At 35.9% G+C, this 18,526-nt stretch overlaps 2 protein-coding genes across 2 annotated transcripts in view; both read right to left on the reverse strand.

Moving 5' to 3' along the window:
* The window catches only part of fhl5.L (four and a half LIM domains 5 L homeolog), a 45,898-nt gene extending 44,372 nt beyond the window's left edge, over nucleotides 1-1,526 (reverse strand). Inside the window, exon 1 of the mRNA NM_001094408.1 lies at nucleotides 1,472-1,526. The gene's annotated coding sequence lies outside the window, so the exon portion shown is untranslated. The remainder of the gene's footprint in view (nucleotides 1-1,471) is intronic.
* A 5,045-nt stretch (nucleotides 1,527-6,571) lies between these two features.
* ufl1.L (UFM1-specific ligase 1 L homeolog) overlaps nucleotides 6,572-18,526 on the reverse strand; it is a 33,600-nt gene continuing 21,645 nt past the window's right edge. Inside the window, exons 11-19 of the mRNA XM_018263377.2 lie at nucleotides 18,194-18,314; nucleotides 15,490-15,615; nucleotides 14,958-15,078; nucleotides 12,549-12,715; nucleotides 12,336-12,466; nucleotides 11,623-11,703; nucleotides 11,243-11,328; nucleotides 10,485-10,665; nucleotides 6,572-7,693 (exon numbers count right to left, since the gene is read on the reverse strand). Coding sequence (XP_018118866.1) covers nucleotides 7,475-7,693; nucleotides 10,485-10,665; nucleotides 11,243-11,328; nucleotides 11,623-11,703; nucleotides 12,336-12,466; nucleotides 12,549-12,715; nucleotides 14,958-15,078; nucleotides 15,490-15,615; nucleotides 18,194-18,314 — 1,233 coding nt within the window. The 3' untranslated portion in view covers nucleotides 6,572-7,474. The remainder of the gene's footprint in view (nucleotides 7,694-10,484; nucleotides 10,666-11,242; nucleotides 11,329-11,622; nucleotides 11,704-12,335; nucleotides 12,467-12,548; nucleotides 12,716-14,957; nucleotides 15,079-15,489; nucleotides 15,616-18,193; nucleotides 18,315-18,526) is intronic.

Genomic DNA, 18,526 nt, shown 5'->3' on the forward strand with positions numbered 1-18,526 from the left:
CCAATTCTAAGCAACTCTAAGGCCTTAAGCAATTCTAAGGCCTTGATTTTTTTCTTTTTTATAGTTCTGACTCTTTTCAACTTTCAAATGGGGGTCACTGACCCCTTCTAAAAAATAGGCTACAAATGTATTGTTATTGCTAGATTTTATTACTCATCTATCTATTCAGGCCCTCTCCTATTCATATTCCAGTGACTTATTCAAATCAATGCATGGTTGCTAGGGTAATTTGGACTGAAATCGCAAACTGGAGAGCCGCTGAATAAAAAGCTAAATAACTCAAAAACCCACAAATAATAAAAAATGAAAGCCAATTGCAAACTGTCTCAAAATATCACTTTTTACATCATACTACAAGTTAATTTATAGGTGAACAAGCCCTTTAATTGTCTCTCACATGCCATAAACAAACTGGTATGTTAGGTGATGATGAAACTGACCCCTATCATGTGTGTGACTATCATAAGGAATAGGGAAAGACTGTACAAACTCCGATACGGCAGGGATTAATGTGAGTGGCTGAATAATATTATTATTCTGTATTTATACAATGTCAACATATTCTGCAGTACTGTAAAGGCATTATACATCATTTACATTAGTCCCTGTCCAGCAAAGCTTACAACCTTTCATATTAATGAGGGTCAATTTTATCAGGAGCCAAATAACCTGCATGTGTGGTTGTGAAGAGTGGGAGGAAACATGGAGGAATCCCACACAGACATGGGAGAACATACAACCTCCTTGCAGATAGTGCTCTGGCATCTATATTAGCAAAATAAAGGATGATATTATGATATTATGACATTAAACCATAATAAGAATGCCTGGTAAGAGTTATTTAAATTTCAGTCAGACTGATACTCTGGCTGGCTGGGTGGGAGTGCCGTTAATTGTAGTTTAGCAAAAGCTGAAAATCAATGCGTGTTTTCCTTTAAACCATGTTTTAAAGATTGGCAGTTGAATAGTGCTTAATATATTAATATGTGTGCAGTGCTATGTTTAGTTCCCAAATGCACAAAATAATTTAGTTGTGCCCGCTGGGGTTTATTATAATTCTTTGCCTTTTTCCTCTGCAGAATATATGAGTGTTTGTACTCGGTGCTCTTTGACAGTCGCAGTTGTCAGGGAAATGTGAGGAAAGTAGAAAAAAACCTCATTTAATGATACCGAAAAATCCTCTTAAAAGGACAACGTTATCAAAAGGAAGGCATTATTAAAACTAAAGAAGTTCTTGCAATAAATAACCTTTGTCCTTGACAGGACAGATACTATGAAAAAAAGCTTTCCTTGGTAATATGCCCCTTCAGTTGATGTTTGAGAAACAATAAATTGCTATGGGATACATTTCTACAGGACATCACACAGTCATTTCATTAGTGGATTCCACATTTCTACATACTGTAAGCAATCCTTCCACTCCTCAATGTAACATTATGACAATGTAAAAGGGATTAAACAAGTTACTTACATTTGACTTTTCTTTTGAGAGCTTGATCGCTGGAAGCTGCCGACCTCTCACATGCTGAAGTCTGAGAGCAGCAAACTGGTTTCCAGAGAGGTCTTGGATTTGGGGGCTTGTCAGCTTTTGGCTTTGGGAAAGGGCTGTCTCTCCTCACTCTGCAATAACGGATGTTTATGTTCAGGTTCGAAATGTGCAAATTAAGAAAAGCAGCATAGATTAAATGAGGAATGTAGAGTTCAGATTGCTTCCTTTAAACCATGGCCAGGGCCCAAAGGGCTAACTTGATGGAATGTTAGTGGCTGAAGAAATGCCTGGAATGTGAAGCTGATGGTGTGCAGTTGTAACCAACATATCAAGCCAGGAATATTGTTCTAATTCACTGATAATTGCAATACATTGAAATGTTGTAATCTTTACATTTAAGGACGAGAGTGACAAACGAGTTGTCTTTGTACAGATGAGAGGAGATATTCATGAGATTGACAATGCTAAACAAAATGCCTTTCTATGATCAGATGTGATAGGTATTAATAATGTGCTGGTTAACAAAAATTCAACCCACACCTGACCCTAACCCGCCGCTCCACCACCTGCACCTGACCTTAGCCTGATGTCACGGAAGGGGCAGGGCCACGTAGGTGTGAGTCTATAAAAAGCTCTCACTGGAGGAAGCTGGCACAGTAAGGTCACGGGCAGGTAGAGCAGAAGGAAGAGCTCAACCATCTAAACCCAGCATTTTGACTTTTGTTACTTTTTATTCCTTACACTGTATTTCTGTAGAGGCCTACATGTAATAAAAGTTCTGACAACAAAACTGTTGTCTTGCAAGGGTAAATTATACACAAATGCAATTATGAACTATATCAAATTTTACTCCTGAACCAACAATTGTATTTTTTAGCTGTAATATTTGTTTGTACGCAGCCATCTCAGGTAATTTTGCCTGATTCTGTGCTTTCAAAAAGAGCCAGCACTTCACAATGGAACTGCTTTCAGATGAAGCTATTGTTTATCCTACTCAATGTAACTGAAGGAGTCACAGTAGAGAATTGATATTCTGTTAACTTCCCATTGGTGTGTTGATATGCTGCAAATAAAAAGGGGGGGGGGTGATATCACGCCAACTTGCAGTGCAGCAGTAAAGAGTGACTTACGTTTATTAGAGTCACACGACTGGGGGCTCATGGGAAACTGACGTTGTCTAGCCTCATGTCAGATTTCAAAATTACAAAATCCTTGCTCTGATTTTCGTGCAGAATTCTTCTGAAGCAGTACTATTAACCGATGCAAAATAAACATGTTTTTCCATCACAGAATTTCTTTAAAATGTACTACTTTTTTAAGGGCTGAATGTATTCATTTTTACTGCAGCACACCTCAATCAACCCTTTGCTTTTTTATTGTAAACTCTAGTTTATTTAATAAAAAAAACCTAAAACTGAATAGTTTTCACTTTTTTAAAAAGAGATAACACAAATGCTTTAAATACACTGGGGTAATAAATACATAAAGCTTTTAGAGACAGTTCCCATTGACTTCTGACTATATGAAAATACTCAAGTATTTGCAGTTTGTAGTTATTATGTTACTATTTATAGTTAACTATTGGTGAGAAGCATTAATCATGAACTTTAAGCTATTTATAGATAGAAGCATGGCCTGACAGCTTGATTGGGGGAGTGTATTAATTATCCGTGTAATATCATTTCATGTTTCATAAAAACAGTGTGCAATAAATAGATTTTATGGCAAACTAAAGATTAAAGTGTGAATATAAGGAATTATCATTGTTCTCCATAAATGTACTTTAAATCTGATCTGAATCTTTTATGGGCATGGGGTCACAAAGCCAATATCCTCTCATGCCTGAAACTGTTTCAGCTAAAGAAAATGACTTATGGCACGAAAAAGCAAATGTAAAAATAAAGCAGTAGACAAAATATACTGAGGAACAAACAATGTAAAATAACTGTGTGTATTTACAAAAATCATTACACTGTAAATATACACATAGAACATACACGACAATTCTTCAACAAAGTTTTTTTCTTATACAGGCATGGGATCTGTTATCCAGAAACCCGTTATTCAGAAAGCTCTGAATTACATAGTCCCATAGACTCCATTATAATGAAATTATCCAAATTTTTAAAAATTATTTCCGTTTCTCTGTAATGATAAAACAGTAGCTTGTACTTGATCCCAACTAAGATATAATTAATCCTTACTGGAAGCCTAACCAGCCTATTGGGTTTATTTAATGTGTAAATGTTTTTCTAGCAGACATAATGTATGAAGATCCAAATTACAGAAAGATCCGTTATCCTGAAAACCCCCAGGTCCCAAGCATTCTGGATAGCCGATCCCAAAATCCTAGTGTAGCTAAAAATATGCTCTTTACAACATTTGATTAAAGAAGGGACAGATAGAGCTGTAACTCCAGGCTGATCATATAAATAGGCCCAGATAATTTGACCATGTCAAGTCTGGCTACTGCAATTCTTGCGGTCTGGCAGCAATTAATATAATTATAAGTAAAAACAAAGTCAGTATTTTATTCATTCTAATTTGGAGCTCCAGGGGCCTGGCTCCCTGCAAGGAAGAATAGAGAATTAAAGAAAAGGCTTTTGTATCATGGGTGGCTAGAGACTTCAAAGCCGCAAGCTACTAATGCAAGGATACTGAAAATCCCCCCCCCCCCAAAAAAAAACACTTACTTTCTGATTAGTATAATATTTGGGGGCATGGTTCCCACACACCAATTAGCAATTTGCTTTCATATTTCCAACTATGCTAATACAGAATAATCTACCATCTGAATAGGAATTGAGGATTATTAGACAATGGCAACCTTTTTCATTCATATGATTTGTCAGGATGATGTTCTGCCTTTCCAAAAACATGGGCAAGTTTGCACAAGTTCATACAGGTATGGGATCCGTTATCCAGAAAGCTCTGAATTATAGGAAGGCCATCTCCCATAGACTCCATTTCCAAATGATTTCCTTTATCTCTGTAATAATAAATCATCTCTGTAATAATAAAACAGTACCTTGTACTGGATCCCAACTAAGATATAATTATTCCATATTAAGGATATGTTGTCAGTTTCCCAGGTGCCTCAGTCATGTGACTTGTGCTCTGATAAACTTTAGTCACTCTTTACTGCTGCACTGCAAGTTGGAGTGATTCAACCACCTCCCTTCCCTCCAGCAGAACAACAGAAAGCTAACCAGATAACAGCTCCCTGGTAAATATAAGAACTCAATAGTAAAAATAGATGTCTAACTGCGACCACATTCAGTTGCAATGAGTAGGAGATACAATAGCCTGTCAGAAAGCAGTTCCATAGTGCAGCACTGGCTCTTTCTGAAAGCACATGACCAGGCAAAGTGACCTGAGATGGCTGCATACACACCAATTTTTCCTAAGAAAAATACACTTGTTGGGTTAGAAATTTAATTTTACACAGTAGAGTGAATTATTTGCAGTGTACAGTGTAAATTACACAATGAAAATCATGACAGCATCCCTTTAAGATATGAAGATCCAAATTATGGAAAGATCCCTTATCCGGAAAACCCCAGCATTCTGGATAAGAGGTCCCATACTTGTAGTCCTAATGAAATGGCACACCTGGCATTTTTTTCAAGAAATATGCTGTAAGAAAGAACCAGGAATTGTCTCAGATTTCTTGCTTTATAGATGGTGCTTCTGTACCATGTGACTCATTTTCTGGATGTAGTTGCCCACTTACCCCACAGGTCCATTAATCCATTCCCCATGAACTGTGCTCCTATGCACCAGAAATATGCACAACCCCTATGTTTGTTTGTAGCCCATAATATAAACCTATGGCTGATGTGTATTATAATAGTGCATGAGGAGCATTATTAATGCACTTTAGTCTTTTCTCTGCATGATGACATTGAAGAAGTTTTCATATTTATGCAACTGAACAAAAGAACACATAAGTTAATCTTGCTGTTCCCTGGGACTTCTATAGAAGATCGGTGGTGAATGTACTTTTAATAATACAAGGATGTCCTGTATATTTTCCCATCAAATTAAATACAAATCTAGAAGCTTGTTCTAATTTATATAACAACATGTGAGAATGTCCAAAGGGCTGAAGGGTAAGGCGACATGTACAAATACCCATAGTAAGCTTTTTTTTTCTGACAATAATTATTAAAGAAAATATTTTCTTTTTTCTATTTGCTTACATTATAAATTGTTTCCATGTTGTGTTCAGGTCACTTAGAAAGTTTTTCATTAAAGGATATTCTTACAAAACTGTTTTTAAAGAAACATAACTGAAACAAAGCCTGACTGATACACTGCTGGTTAGGACAGGGACAAGAACGATTTTATTCTTACTCTATTTTTACTGTGATAAGTCCCAAAAGCAAATGGAATTTTCCTTTTAAGCAGGTCCCTATTAAAGGGGTACACCTTTAAATTAGTATGATGTAGATATTGATCTTCTGAGACAACTTGCGATTGGTCTTCATTTGTTTTTGTGGTTTCTCAGTTATTTAGCTCAAACGTTTGGTATTTCAGCAATCTGGTTGCTAGGGTCCTAATTATCTTAGCAACCAGGCAATGGTTTGCATGAGAGACTGGAATATGAATAGGAGATGGTCTAAACAGAAAGATAAGCAATAACAATGAATAGCAACAAAAGAATTGTAGCCGCACAGACTAATAGTTTTTTGTCTCCTAGGTCAGTGACCCCCATTTGAAAGCTGGAAAGAGGCAGAAAAGGAAGGCAAATAATTAAAAAACTACATTAAAAACAAAGACTATGAAAATTTTCATTCATCCAGGTCATGATATATCTAGCAGAAGTAAATCTAGAGCAACTGGACTTGCTGAGTAATCATTGAAGACGTTTCACTACACTTCTTCAGTTCAACTGGACTGAAGAAGCTGCTCGGATGAGAAGTGAAACGTCTTCAATGATTACTCAGCAAGTCCAGTTGTTTTAGATTTACTTATACTAGATATATATAAAATATATATAGATATATATAAAAAAAATATTGAAGACCAACTGAAACGTTCCAAAGAACAGGACATTCTATAACATATTAAACATTAACATAAAGGTGAAGTACTCCTTTAATAAACTTTGTGAAGAGCGATAGGCATCAAAAGCGAAATGGGCTCCTTAGTGGTTGTCTGGATCCACGCATTCTTTTCTCAGTTAAAACATGGCAAACAATTACAAACACTGTAGCAGAGATACCTTGTGAAAGATTTAGTTCCCTATAAACGCATACAGAACTTTTAAGTGACGTTGACTTATTATTATTAACACTTAAGACTTTAAAGTTGTGCGTCAACTGATTTAAAATATTTTTTTTAAAATATATCAATTTGATTGTGCTTCTCTAACTGGGAATAAAGTAAGAATAATGGATGAATGGTGACTGGTGTGATTAAAGACTTATGACATATTTGGTGGCTCTCATATTGCACTTGTATGTCAGTAGCTATGGATATATCTCTGGACCTAATGTGCTGTGATTCAGCTTTCAGAATAACTATTCCCTGTGACATAATACTGGAACTTTTATTTATACCATTATAATAAACCCTTGATAATGGTGACCCTACAAGATAGGGAAAGTACTAACAGCTCCGAGGTGTCAGTAATTGCTTGCTATCAGTGGTTCACCAACCTATTTTTATCTTGCAGCTAAATGCTCCAAAACAAGTATGTGGGATCTTTCCTAATTTGGAGTTGCTGTGTCTTCAAAAAAAAAAAAAAAAAAAAAAAAATTATTAAAAGTCAGCCGTTGTATTGCAAGAACAATGGCTTCATTTCTGCTGCCCTGCAATTGCCATGGATAACTGCTTTTCCCATAAACTTAATGAAAAGTTGCCATGCTGTCTCAATTTAAAGTTGAATGTTAGAATTCTGTTTTTATTTCGTTCTGGGTTGTATTGTTAGTATTAAATTATCTTAAATTGACTTGAGTGTTTAAACTAGACATAAGCAGGTCATTCATCATTGATGGATGTTTTTCTAGATCGGAGAACTATATCCTTGATTGCAGGGGTCAGATCTAGAAGTTCCTTTCTAATATTATCAGTTCCCTTTTCTGTGCCATCTTGTTTGTCCTCCATTGTGTCCACATCTTCTTCATCCTTCTGCTTGGTATTGCCCACTAGTTGCTTTACGACAAGAGTCTGGTAGTTAACAAGAAGCTTGTGTTGATCCTATAGTGGAAAACAAAATGTATCATAATGTAACCAGCTGTCTTCATAAAGCTGTCTTCATACAGCATTTATTTATACAACCGTTTGACTTTATGGCTGCTCAGCTTCATTGTTGTTTAACCCCTTGATTCTGATTCAGAAACACATTGACTGATATGATGAAAGAGTAGTCACAGGTATCTAAAAGAAGCTGTGGTCTGTCCTGGCAATATTATTTAGCATATGCAACCAAACAAGGAAAACCCCACATGTGCAAATTGGCATCTTTCATCTTTGCAGGACTGTACCTACAGGCATGGAGACCAAGACGTGACGCGGAAAAATACTGTAGGTCTTGGCTATTTGCTGACACCAATTTCACAGCAAAAAAAAACTTTGTACTCCTAAAGATAAAACATCTATTATGATCTCAAGGCATACCCTTCTTTGATCACCTAGTGACAAATATTCAAAAACCTCTTTGTAGCGCAAAAAAACCCCATGTTTTCTGGAATGAAATAAATACTGCAAAGGTAGGCTTTTGCATATGTTAAGGCCCAAAACATTAAACATTGGGCAAACCGTAGCCTGCAAGATTCATTTACAAGTGACTAGGCTAGGTCTGTCTCTTTCTGTAAACAGCGGCCAACAGACTCCAGGCTATTTACAGAACAAAAGACCTCTGCCTAGGTGTCGTCAAATCCACCATGGTGGCATTTAGTATACAGCACTGTACTTCACCTAAACCTGTTTTATGAAATTTTCTCCCACTATCTGAGTGGGGGAGTTTGTACTAGGAGTATGGGTATTTGGGAAAGATATGGAAGGGTAAGACATTTTTAGTAGCAGTATGCACAAAATGTCTCAATGTCTTAAATATATTGATAATGGGTTGAGTGCAGAGGACTTCTTGTATTTGTCTATATGTATTTTGTGGTCACAGCCTCATTGCACCCCTCCCCCCCCAATGGTTTTAAAAATGAGTGGTGAGCACAACTTTCCCTTGTGTTATATGGGAAGGATCATAAGTGGGTCCTGATGTACAGGTGGAGTTAGCCTTTTTAGGTTGTGAAATTTGATGGTTCAGGAAATGAGCTTGCACGGGAGAATCTCATAGAAGACTTTGAAATACCTGGACAAGTAATCTTGCGTGGATGGTGGCTAGAAACAGGGACCAAGAGATTCTACTTTTGTGCAAGGGCTGCAGCTCTTAAGGAACTTCTATAAAGGTCATCTCCTAAACAAAGCTAAGTATTAAGTGTTTAACTGTTTTAATTCACTATAGTAGACTTAGCATTGTGTGTATTGTTTAGGCTTGTTGTCAGTAACCATTATCTTTAGTAAAGTAGTACATGTTATAAGCCATTAGTGTGTGTGTGTTTATTTCCTTCAAATTTACTGAAATTTAATAGTGCCCTTTAGCACCAAACTATTCTCTAGTGCAAATATACATTTTCCTTTTTAAATATTAAATACAAAAGAAAATCCCTCTGTAGTCTAGTTGGGCTATACAAGAGCCTAAACCTGTTTTAAAACAGGATTTGATTTACCTGAAAGGACTCGTATTCATTACCAAAAAAGCATATACTTAGCTTAGCACCCCTTATTGCCATACTTTGCCAGACAAATGAAATCCAAACTCGTGACCTTCCATTTATGTAAACTGAGGGGTAGGTTTATTAAAGATTAAACTTGCTGTTGCTAACAACACTTTTCTGACCCTCAGAATACTGTTAACAAAGCGACACATTTATCAAAGCAGACAGATGCGTCAATTTATCAGAATGGGCTTGAATGCTTTAAAGAGATACTGACACCAGAAATTGTACATTTTTTTTTACATCTATCATAATATTGGCTTTGCATGCTACTTATAATTTTGTCATAAAGTATATGTCGGATGCTTTTACACTACCAATCATACTCCCGTGTTTGTCTATGAGGGGGCTGCCATATTTGTTCAGCAGGAGTCCATTAACATTAGAAACTTTAGCTCACAGGCTGAGATGGGACAGTCAGGTTGGCAAAACAGTCAGGTTTAGGAACTTCAACTAACAATTACTTACAAAAACAAACCTCTCAGCAAAAAACAATCAACATATAGGTTATAACTTTTAATGTACATTCATATTTTAAAAAGTAGTTTTTTAGTGTCACTATTACTTTAAGCAGTCAAACATTCAATTTCTATGGGTGTCAGTACTCAGTGCAGCTCAACAGAAGCTGAACACTAACAGCAATTTGGATACTTAATGCTTGATGAAAATCAATGCTATCACACCGTGTAATTATTTTCAACAATGAAACAATTAGTTTCAATATGGAAAAAAAATACTAAACAGGAAAAAGAATAGATCTTTGGGTACTGTTAGTAAACACATGATATTTGATTGAGTCCCTGAGTGCACCATCTTTCTATTTTTGATTGATATATATTTATGTATAAACTACAGATGCAGCAATTTATGTTAGGGTAAGGGCACACAGGCAGATTCGGCGACAAATCGCCTCTTCTTCGGGGCGACAATCTCCCCAAACTGCTTTCACCTACCTTCCCTCCAGCTATAATGAAAAGTCGCCAGTCGCGTTGCCTAGTTTTCTGAGGTCGCCTCACAAGGAAACTTCAGGCGACTTCAGAAAACTAAGCGCTGCAAGTGCCATCCCACTGGCCGGCGGAAGGTAGGGGAAGGCAGTTCGGGGAGATTGTCGCCCCGAAGAAGAGGTGATTTGTCGTCGGGGCGACTAATCTCAGAGAATTTACCCGTGTGCCCTTACCCTTATTGTGTATTGTTTTTTGTATGGACAACAATACCTCAGGAATCTTTGTGCAAAGAAAAGTAATGATCTGTGGGACACATCTTCCCGGTGCATGGAGCATGCAATGGGTTGTGAGCTGAAACATTACGATGGATGTCAGATGCAGCACAAGAGCAGGATCTTCAGTGACTTTTAACTGCTCGATAAGAGCCTGTCGATGCTGAAACATAATTTGTCTAAAAAAAAAAGGACAACAAAAAAAAAAAACATTAAATAAATTTAAAGGACAACAAAAGCCTTTTTACTTTTTATTTACTGTACTGAGAATACAGGTGGCATGATGTTCCAATATTTTTTTGTACTTTAACACATTGTGCTCAAACCTCTAGCATGACATTCCTATCAGTTTTGTGAAATAAACCTAAGAAAGAGAAAATAATGGTAACTAAACATGTACTACAGTAGTCTAAATAGGGATACACTGCTCCCAAGCAGCATAATTATATACATTATAAAGAGGCCCATCAAAGGCCAAATTCCGAACTCATGTGAATTTTGTTTTGTTTTTAAATTTGAATATCCTCGAATGGGAGCTTATTTAAGAAAAAATTAGAACGTCTAAAACTCGGACGAATGTTAGCGACTCGAAAACTCGAATCGAATTGACTAAACTCGAATACTATTCTCTGGCAATACATTCTTGTCCATATAACCCACTGTTTATTTAAGATTCATCTGCTCAATTCTCAACAAATAGATTTGTATGTCAGTGAAAATTATGACAAGATTCTAGTTCTATAAAGAAAACAATACCTTTCTTTCTTCTTATCTCCTTTTTTCACTAAGATTCCACATGCATCTGCAGCTGCGTCCAAACATGTCGAGAATTCTTCAATACTCTATAAAGTATACAGAACCACATTTTATAAATAAATAGAGAAACGTAATTATTTTATTAATTAAAAAACAAAAAGGAATGCAGTTACCATCTTTATTTTAATCAACTGCATGGAATTTGCTTACATTAATAATTTTGCTACAGTGCTATGTTTCACACGTAAAACTGTTTAAAATGTTGATGACCGCATGTATATTTATAGTAACATGATCTTTCTCAGAATAACTCACTCTCAGCTGAACTAAACAGAGTGCTTTACAAAATGAATACATTCTATATTAGCTGTACATCTTACCTTTCCAGATAAAGAACCATGAAGCTTAGTCAAAGGGCCTTTAACCTCCTCTTGGAGTTTGCTCAACATCTTTTTTCTAACCTAAAAAAAAAACATATAAATTTAAAAAAAAAAAAAAATTCAACAAGTAAAACAGAGCTTTTTTAATGCAGTCATTCACCAATAATTACTAAAACATCCAATTCTTAGAATAAACCTGCAGAAAAAAATCCTCTTGCTGAAAGAACCACCACCTTTACCAATTTAATTTCTTATCAAAAGAATAGTGATAGGATGCCATAGACTGCAGAGCTGCGTTAGTGCTTTATTGTACACACGACATGTTTCGAGTCACACGGACCCTTTCTCAAGTGTGACTCGAAACATGTCGTGTGTACAATAAAGCACTAACGCAGCAGAGCTCTGCAGTCTATGGCATCCTTTCACTATTCTTTTGATGTTAATTGAGGTCTATACGGTGTGACCTTTGGAAGGAGTGCCTACTATTGCAAGGATTGGGGATACGCTGATAATTCGTTTGTTGGCAATTTCATTTCTTAACCAGCTAAAAGAAAAAACTCTACGTCCCCTCATTTCCACAGTCAGCAATACACTTGTATAATTTAAAGAGGCAGGTCACCTTTAAATTAACTTTCAGTATGTCAACCCATCCCATTCTTAGCAGTTTTTTAAATATTTCCTCATATTAATATTAAATCAGTACAATGTCATACCTCACTAGTAATGGTGGTATAATCTTCCACTGCCATCATGAAATCAGCCGCCAGAAAGTTGAAAATAATATTAGTAACGTCTGTGCATATTGTCTTGAGCAGGTGCTTGGCGAGGTTGTTTTGAGTTTCATCTGTAAAACACAGAATATTGTTTAATCTAGTGCTCTAGGAATTGGTTAAGCAGTTTCAGGTAACAATCCTTATTTAATTCACCTGAAAAAAACTTGATTCCCTTTTCAAACAAGCGAGTGTTGTTGTACAGATTGGTAACTTCTTCCTGGAAGTCTCTCATGGTCTGTTTTCTACTGGCTCCTGAGGTGGATGAGGTTGAGGACAAGAAAACAGACCGTACTACCTCCTGGTAGCTCTTGGTAAGGGGCCTGCATATAAAACATACCATTACATTATCTTTTCAAATGCTTTTGCTCGTTTTGGTGTTTCAACTCTGTACAACATTAGCCTGGGCACAAGTAACCAAACCATACAGGAGAACGCAAAAGAACGTCGCTCACAGAACAGTTCAGTGTAAAAATAAAAACTAGGTAAATAGATAAGCTGTACAAAATAAAAAATGTTCCTAATACAGTTAGTTAACCAAAAATATAATCTATAAAGGCTGGAGTGACTGGATGTCTAACAGAACTTCCTGCTTTTCAGCTCTCTAACTCTCCGTTAGTCAGTGACTTTAAGGGGGGCCACATGGGACATGAATGTTCAGTGAGTTTGCAATTGATCCTCAGCATGCAGGTCACATTCAAAGCAACAGTTATGACCCATGTGGCCCCTCTTAAGTCACTGATTAGTGCCTGGTAACCAATCAGGGGAAACCAAGAGAACTGCAAAGCAGGAAGTAGTGTTCTGGCTATTATGTTACACACCCAGTCACTCCAGCCTTTATACATTACATTTTTGGCTAACTAACTATATTAGAAACATTTTGTTATTTTGCACAGCCTATCTATTAACACAGTTTTTATTTTTATACTGAACAATTCCTTTAATGATAATTGAACTGAGCCACAGTCTCAAAAATTGAAATAAAAAAAAAGGAAAATGACCCCTATAAAAAGTGCCGGACCTCAGTGGAGTAAACACCACTGAACTCAAATAAAGTGTAACTTTTGGTATATAATTAAAAGTAGACTATATGTAAATCAAATTAAAAAACAATAATTAGGTCAGGGTACAAAGAATATGGCAAACCGACCACTGAAAGTTTAAGGGTGGGAGAAATAAATGGCGGGAATAAACAAAGTGAGTTAGGGATTGCTATTGGTACAGGTATGGGATCCGTTATCTGGAAAGCCAATATCCAGAAAGCTCTGAAAGATTGTCTCCCATAGACTCCATTTTAATACTTATTTTTAAAAATGATTTCCTTTTTCTCTGTAATAGTAAAACAGTATGTTGTACTTGATCCAAACTAAGATATAATTAATCCTTATTGGAAGAAGAACAAGCCAATTGGTTTAAATGTTTCCAAGATTTTCTAGTAGACTTAAGGTATTTTTTTCTTTTCTTCCTTTTTCTGTAACCTAACATTTCTGCTTGCAAAATGTGAAATATTAAGGGTACAGCAACACCAAAGATAAAAAATAGAAAATATTAATTTTATTGCCTTTGAGTCAATTGTCCAATTACTTTTGAACCCCTGATATGAAGTGATTGTGTTAAAAAAAAAGGCTTTAGTTCCTCACATTTTTATGTAATCTTTTTGTTCAACCCACTAAATTAAACCTGAAAGTCTGCAGTTCAACTGCATCTGAGTTGTTTAATTTAAAATTCATTGCGGTAATGTTCAGAACCAAAATTAGAATAAAAGTTGTCTCTGTCAAGATTTATGGGCCTAACTGTACCTGTAATCAGTTCATGGAGTATGTAGTAGGCTGAACAGGCCAGGTTTGCAAACCGTTCCCATGTCTAACCACTATTAACCCTTACAAACACAACTCTAACATCAGGCCTATTCACAGGTAACCATCTACTTACTGCAATAACTGGTATCACCATGACCCATACTGCCATCTTTACCAACCTCTGTATCAGTTCTCCTCCCAAATCCCAAATGCCCTGGTGGACAGTGTGAATGCCTCAATTGGCAAAAGTTCCAACAGCCTGCCTAAAAAACTAAAAGTATATGGGCAACCAGTAACATGAACATGAGCAAAGCTTGTGCCGTTCATTACATATGGTGGGAAGGATAGCAGAATGAGGAAGAAATATGACTTCTGCTTCAGGTGAAATATTTTTCCATGCATAGGACAGGAGTATGAGCAATTAAATTGATATTTTTCAACTTGCTGTACCCTTAATATTTCACATTTTGCAAGCTGAAATGTTAATTTACAGAAAAATATGATAGGTATTATTTTTCTATGTCAGACCCTGCACTTTAACTCTGACATTTCTTCCTGCAATGCAAACGTACACGCATTTTCATTCCAAGCAAAAGCCCAAGTTATTCTCAGCCCAACCTTAACAGAGGGCACCAACAGCTCTACTGGCTCCATTCAGCAATGTCCCTTCTACCCAATAGCAGGATATTATTTTAGGCTGCAGTAACGGCTTTGGATTGACGATTAAATAGAAAATGGCATTTGGGGGGACATGCTGAATAAGTACCTTATTAGATTTTCAGAGAGTTCAAGGACCAATTCCTCTGGGCAGTCTGGCGCATGTTTTTGTAAAACATCTTGAATTTCCTCAAGAGACATAAATGCAATTTCTCTTTGTTTTGGTTTACCTAAAGTGGGCAAAAAATCATAAAATCAATTTTGTTTCTTAGTTTATAAGAGCGTGCCCTTAGCTGCTACATATAGGTGTAATTGTATTATGTTTGTGAAGATTCTCATTCATCCAGGCCATGTTATATCTGTAGAAATAAATCAAGTCAACAGGATTTGCCGTCTTTTTTCCCTTGAAGATGTTTCACCAGTCATCCAACATCCAGTTATTGTGTGATTTTATTATTCAAGAATGTATTTAATAAAAAAAACAATAATGTGGTGGCTAAGTTTGTGCTTAGTAAAAATTCACAAAAAATATAAAAGAGAACTCATTGTATTAACAAAAGAAATGTCTATATAAGCTGGCCAAAGGTGGTGTCTATTCACGTTTTATATTGTGTTTTGTCTTTGTGGTTTTATATATATACCTGAGCATGAGGTCTGTGATTCATCGTCGTCTTCATCCTTTCTTGATTTTTTCTTAGACTTTTTTATTTTTATTTCTCTTGCATTACTACCACTACCTCCTCCTCCTCTAGTGCTTCCACTGCCCTCTGGTGGCGACAATGGCATCCATATGCAAATAAACACATACACATATAAAGTGTTAGAAGAAGGGGTTGGATGGCTTTTTAGCAAATGAGGGATTACAGGGCTATGGAAGATATCTTATAGTACAAGTTGATCCAGGGACTGGTCTGATTGCCATCTTGGAGTCAGGAAGGAATTTTTTCCCCTTCTGAGGCAAATTGGAGAGGTTTCAAATGGGGTTGTTGCCTTCCTCTGGATCAATTAGCAGTTAGGCAAAAAAAGAGTCAAAAGGTTGAACCTGATGGACGTGTGTCTTTTTTCAACCTAACTTACTATGTATTCGACCAGGAAAATTTTTGTGGTTATTACGATGAGTTGGGCGACACTTGTGTTCCAATATGTGCCACAGCTTTGGATATTGATCAGTCTGGATAACTATAAATGTGATATGACTACTGAAGGACATTCAGCTTAATGTTCTTGAGCCACTTAGAGGCAGATTTGATCAAAATGTGAGAAGAACTCACCCATTTTCTATTGATTCCTATGAGATTTTTAGAAGCGTAGTATTCAGATGGTGAACTGTAACCATTGATAAATACACATATAAAGCTTGGCCTTCTGCTTGGGATTATTTCTGTCTGTCTGTTGGAAGATTAGAATGTTTTACCTGTAAATTGTCTTTTCTTCAGGTCCCCTCAGGCAAAAATGGGGCTGCCTGGGGAACTGAAGATAGCTAATCTTTCAGCAGGACAATTAGTTGAATGCAGAATATTTCTGCATTCTATAACATCCACTCTTTATAAATAATAAAATGTATCCCCCTGATTGGTTGCTATTAGTTACTGCTCCTGGGCAAACTTAGTGCCTTATATACATAAACCCATATTTCTCTAAAACCACACTTGCCATGATTATTTAAAGACCCAAATATAAAAAGTATGAATGGAAAAAAATGCTGAACAATGTGCTAAAAAATAAAAATACCTCTAAAAGGTCAAGTTTTTTGGACAATTACTAGTGAAAAAAAAAAGAGAAAACCTTTAAATGTCTGAATGGTTAAAAAAGGTCCAATAGCATCAGCGCAGCTCCCACGGACTTCTATGGAACCTCGGCTGAAGTTTTGTATTAGAGTTTTTCATGGTTTGTACACTTAATAAATTTAGAATTTTAAGAGAAATTAAAAAAAAACAAAAAAAAAACACCAATTTGTGGAAAAAAAAGAAATCTGAATGTTGGTAAATAGTAATGGTGATGAATTTAGTTTAAATTTAATTTAAACGACTACACCATTATTTTGAGATTTTGAATATTAATTCAACTAGAATAAATTCCATTTTTATTTGAGGCCTGAGTGAATAAAAAGTGTAACACTACAAGAAGAAACACCATTTTATTTTATTTACACCCCACTGAAAATCCCCCCAGGAACCCTATCTTTGAGCTTTTCTTTGATCTTTTAGGATGTGAAAATAGGAGGGAGCACTGACTGCAATATAGACATAGGGGATCCATTTTAAAAAGCTCAGAGCTATCCTGATATATTACAGTAATTTTTGAACCGTCCACTCTTTTATATTGATAAAATGCCAAGATTTCGGTGGGTGATTACTGATGCAAATAACACGTCTGTTTTTAACTAACTTTTCAACTTTAACATTTTCCACCTTCAAAGGAATATGGTCTGTAAATCAAATGGTAAAAATTCTAAATAATCCATTTTACTACAAAGCAATAACACACCAAACCGTGGAGGAGTCTATGATACTTATGTAAAGCACCGTACTATACTGGATAATACAGTTGCAAGCTATAATGCTGGCCAAGATTATAAACTGGACAGGGGTTTCCCACAGCTAGATTCACTTAGCAAAGTAGGAGAATGTACAGAGAATGGAATGAGATGCTTTAGCATAGAATTATATTAAATTATATAATGTTACAAGGGTCTATTTTAAGATTGCCATTAAATATAAATGCTCGATGCAAGCAAATGATCCTATATCAGAGACACTTATTTTAATTGCAGTGTTGATGGAAGCAATCTCATGCTGAATTTATGCACACCTCCCGTAGACAGAATTCCTTGTTACTACCAGACAACATAATAAACGTTGTTCATATGGCTAGGTTATCTTTAGCTTTCTATTTAGCTGATGCCAATAGACTTTCCAAACTAAATACTAATTATTATTTTCTAACACCAGATACAATATAACAGACTTGAAGCAGATGGAACATACTCAGGAGTTAACGTAGACATTATATATTCATAAAATCCATAGCCAAATGAAAACAAATGAACACATAAGGGCAGAAAAACTCACCCACTTTCTATTCATTCCTATGGGTTTTTATAAACATATTTATCAATGGGTGAAAGTTAGAGTTCACCATTTGATAAATACTAAACTTATAATATGAATGAGTTTTCATGTGGCGAGCTCTAATCACATTTTTATAAATCTGCCCCAAATGTGTATAGATAGGTCAGTGCAGTCCAACTGTAATTATAGACACTTTCAGATGAAAAATACAAACTATACTGATGAATAAAGTAATACATTTTGCTACATATCAATAGACTTTAAAGATGCTGACCTGTTGCTTTCTTTCTTCTTTCTTCCCTTTTATCCTTCTTGTTTAAGCCTTCATTTTCTAATATGGCTGCTTGCTTAAGATCCTCTTCTGTCACCAGGAAAACAGGGCTGCTCTTCATTTCCTACAATACATATATATATTATAATTTATTAACACACAGTGCTCAATAACCCAGACTGCAGTTACAGCCGAATACGTTTTTCCGTTTTTTTCTGGGTCTCAGTGCTACAACATTCACAAATGTTTCAGTGGCTGCTATTTTCATGCAAAGCAACATATCTCTGAAAAGGAGTCTTAGTTACAATAACATTTAGGAGGCCTGTATATATCTGT

The sequence above is a fragment of the Xenopus laevis genome, chromosome 5L (assembly GCF_017654675.1).
Source record: "Xenopus laevis strain J_2021 chromosome 5L, Xenopus_laevis_v10.1, whole genome shotgun sequence".
In the NCBI taxonomy this organism is placed as follows: Eukaryota; Metazoa; Chordata; class Amphibia; order Anura; family Pipidae; genus Xenopus; species Xenopus laevis.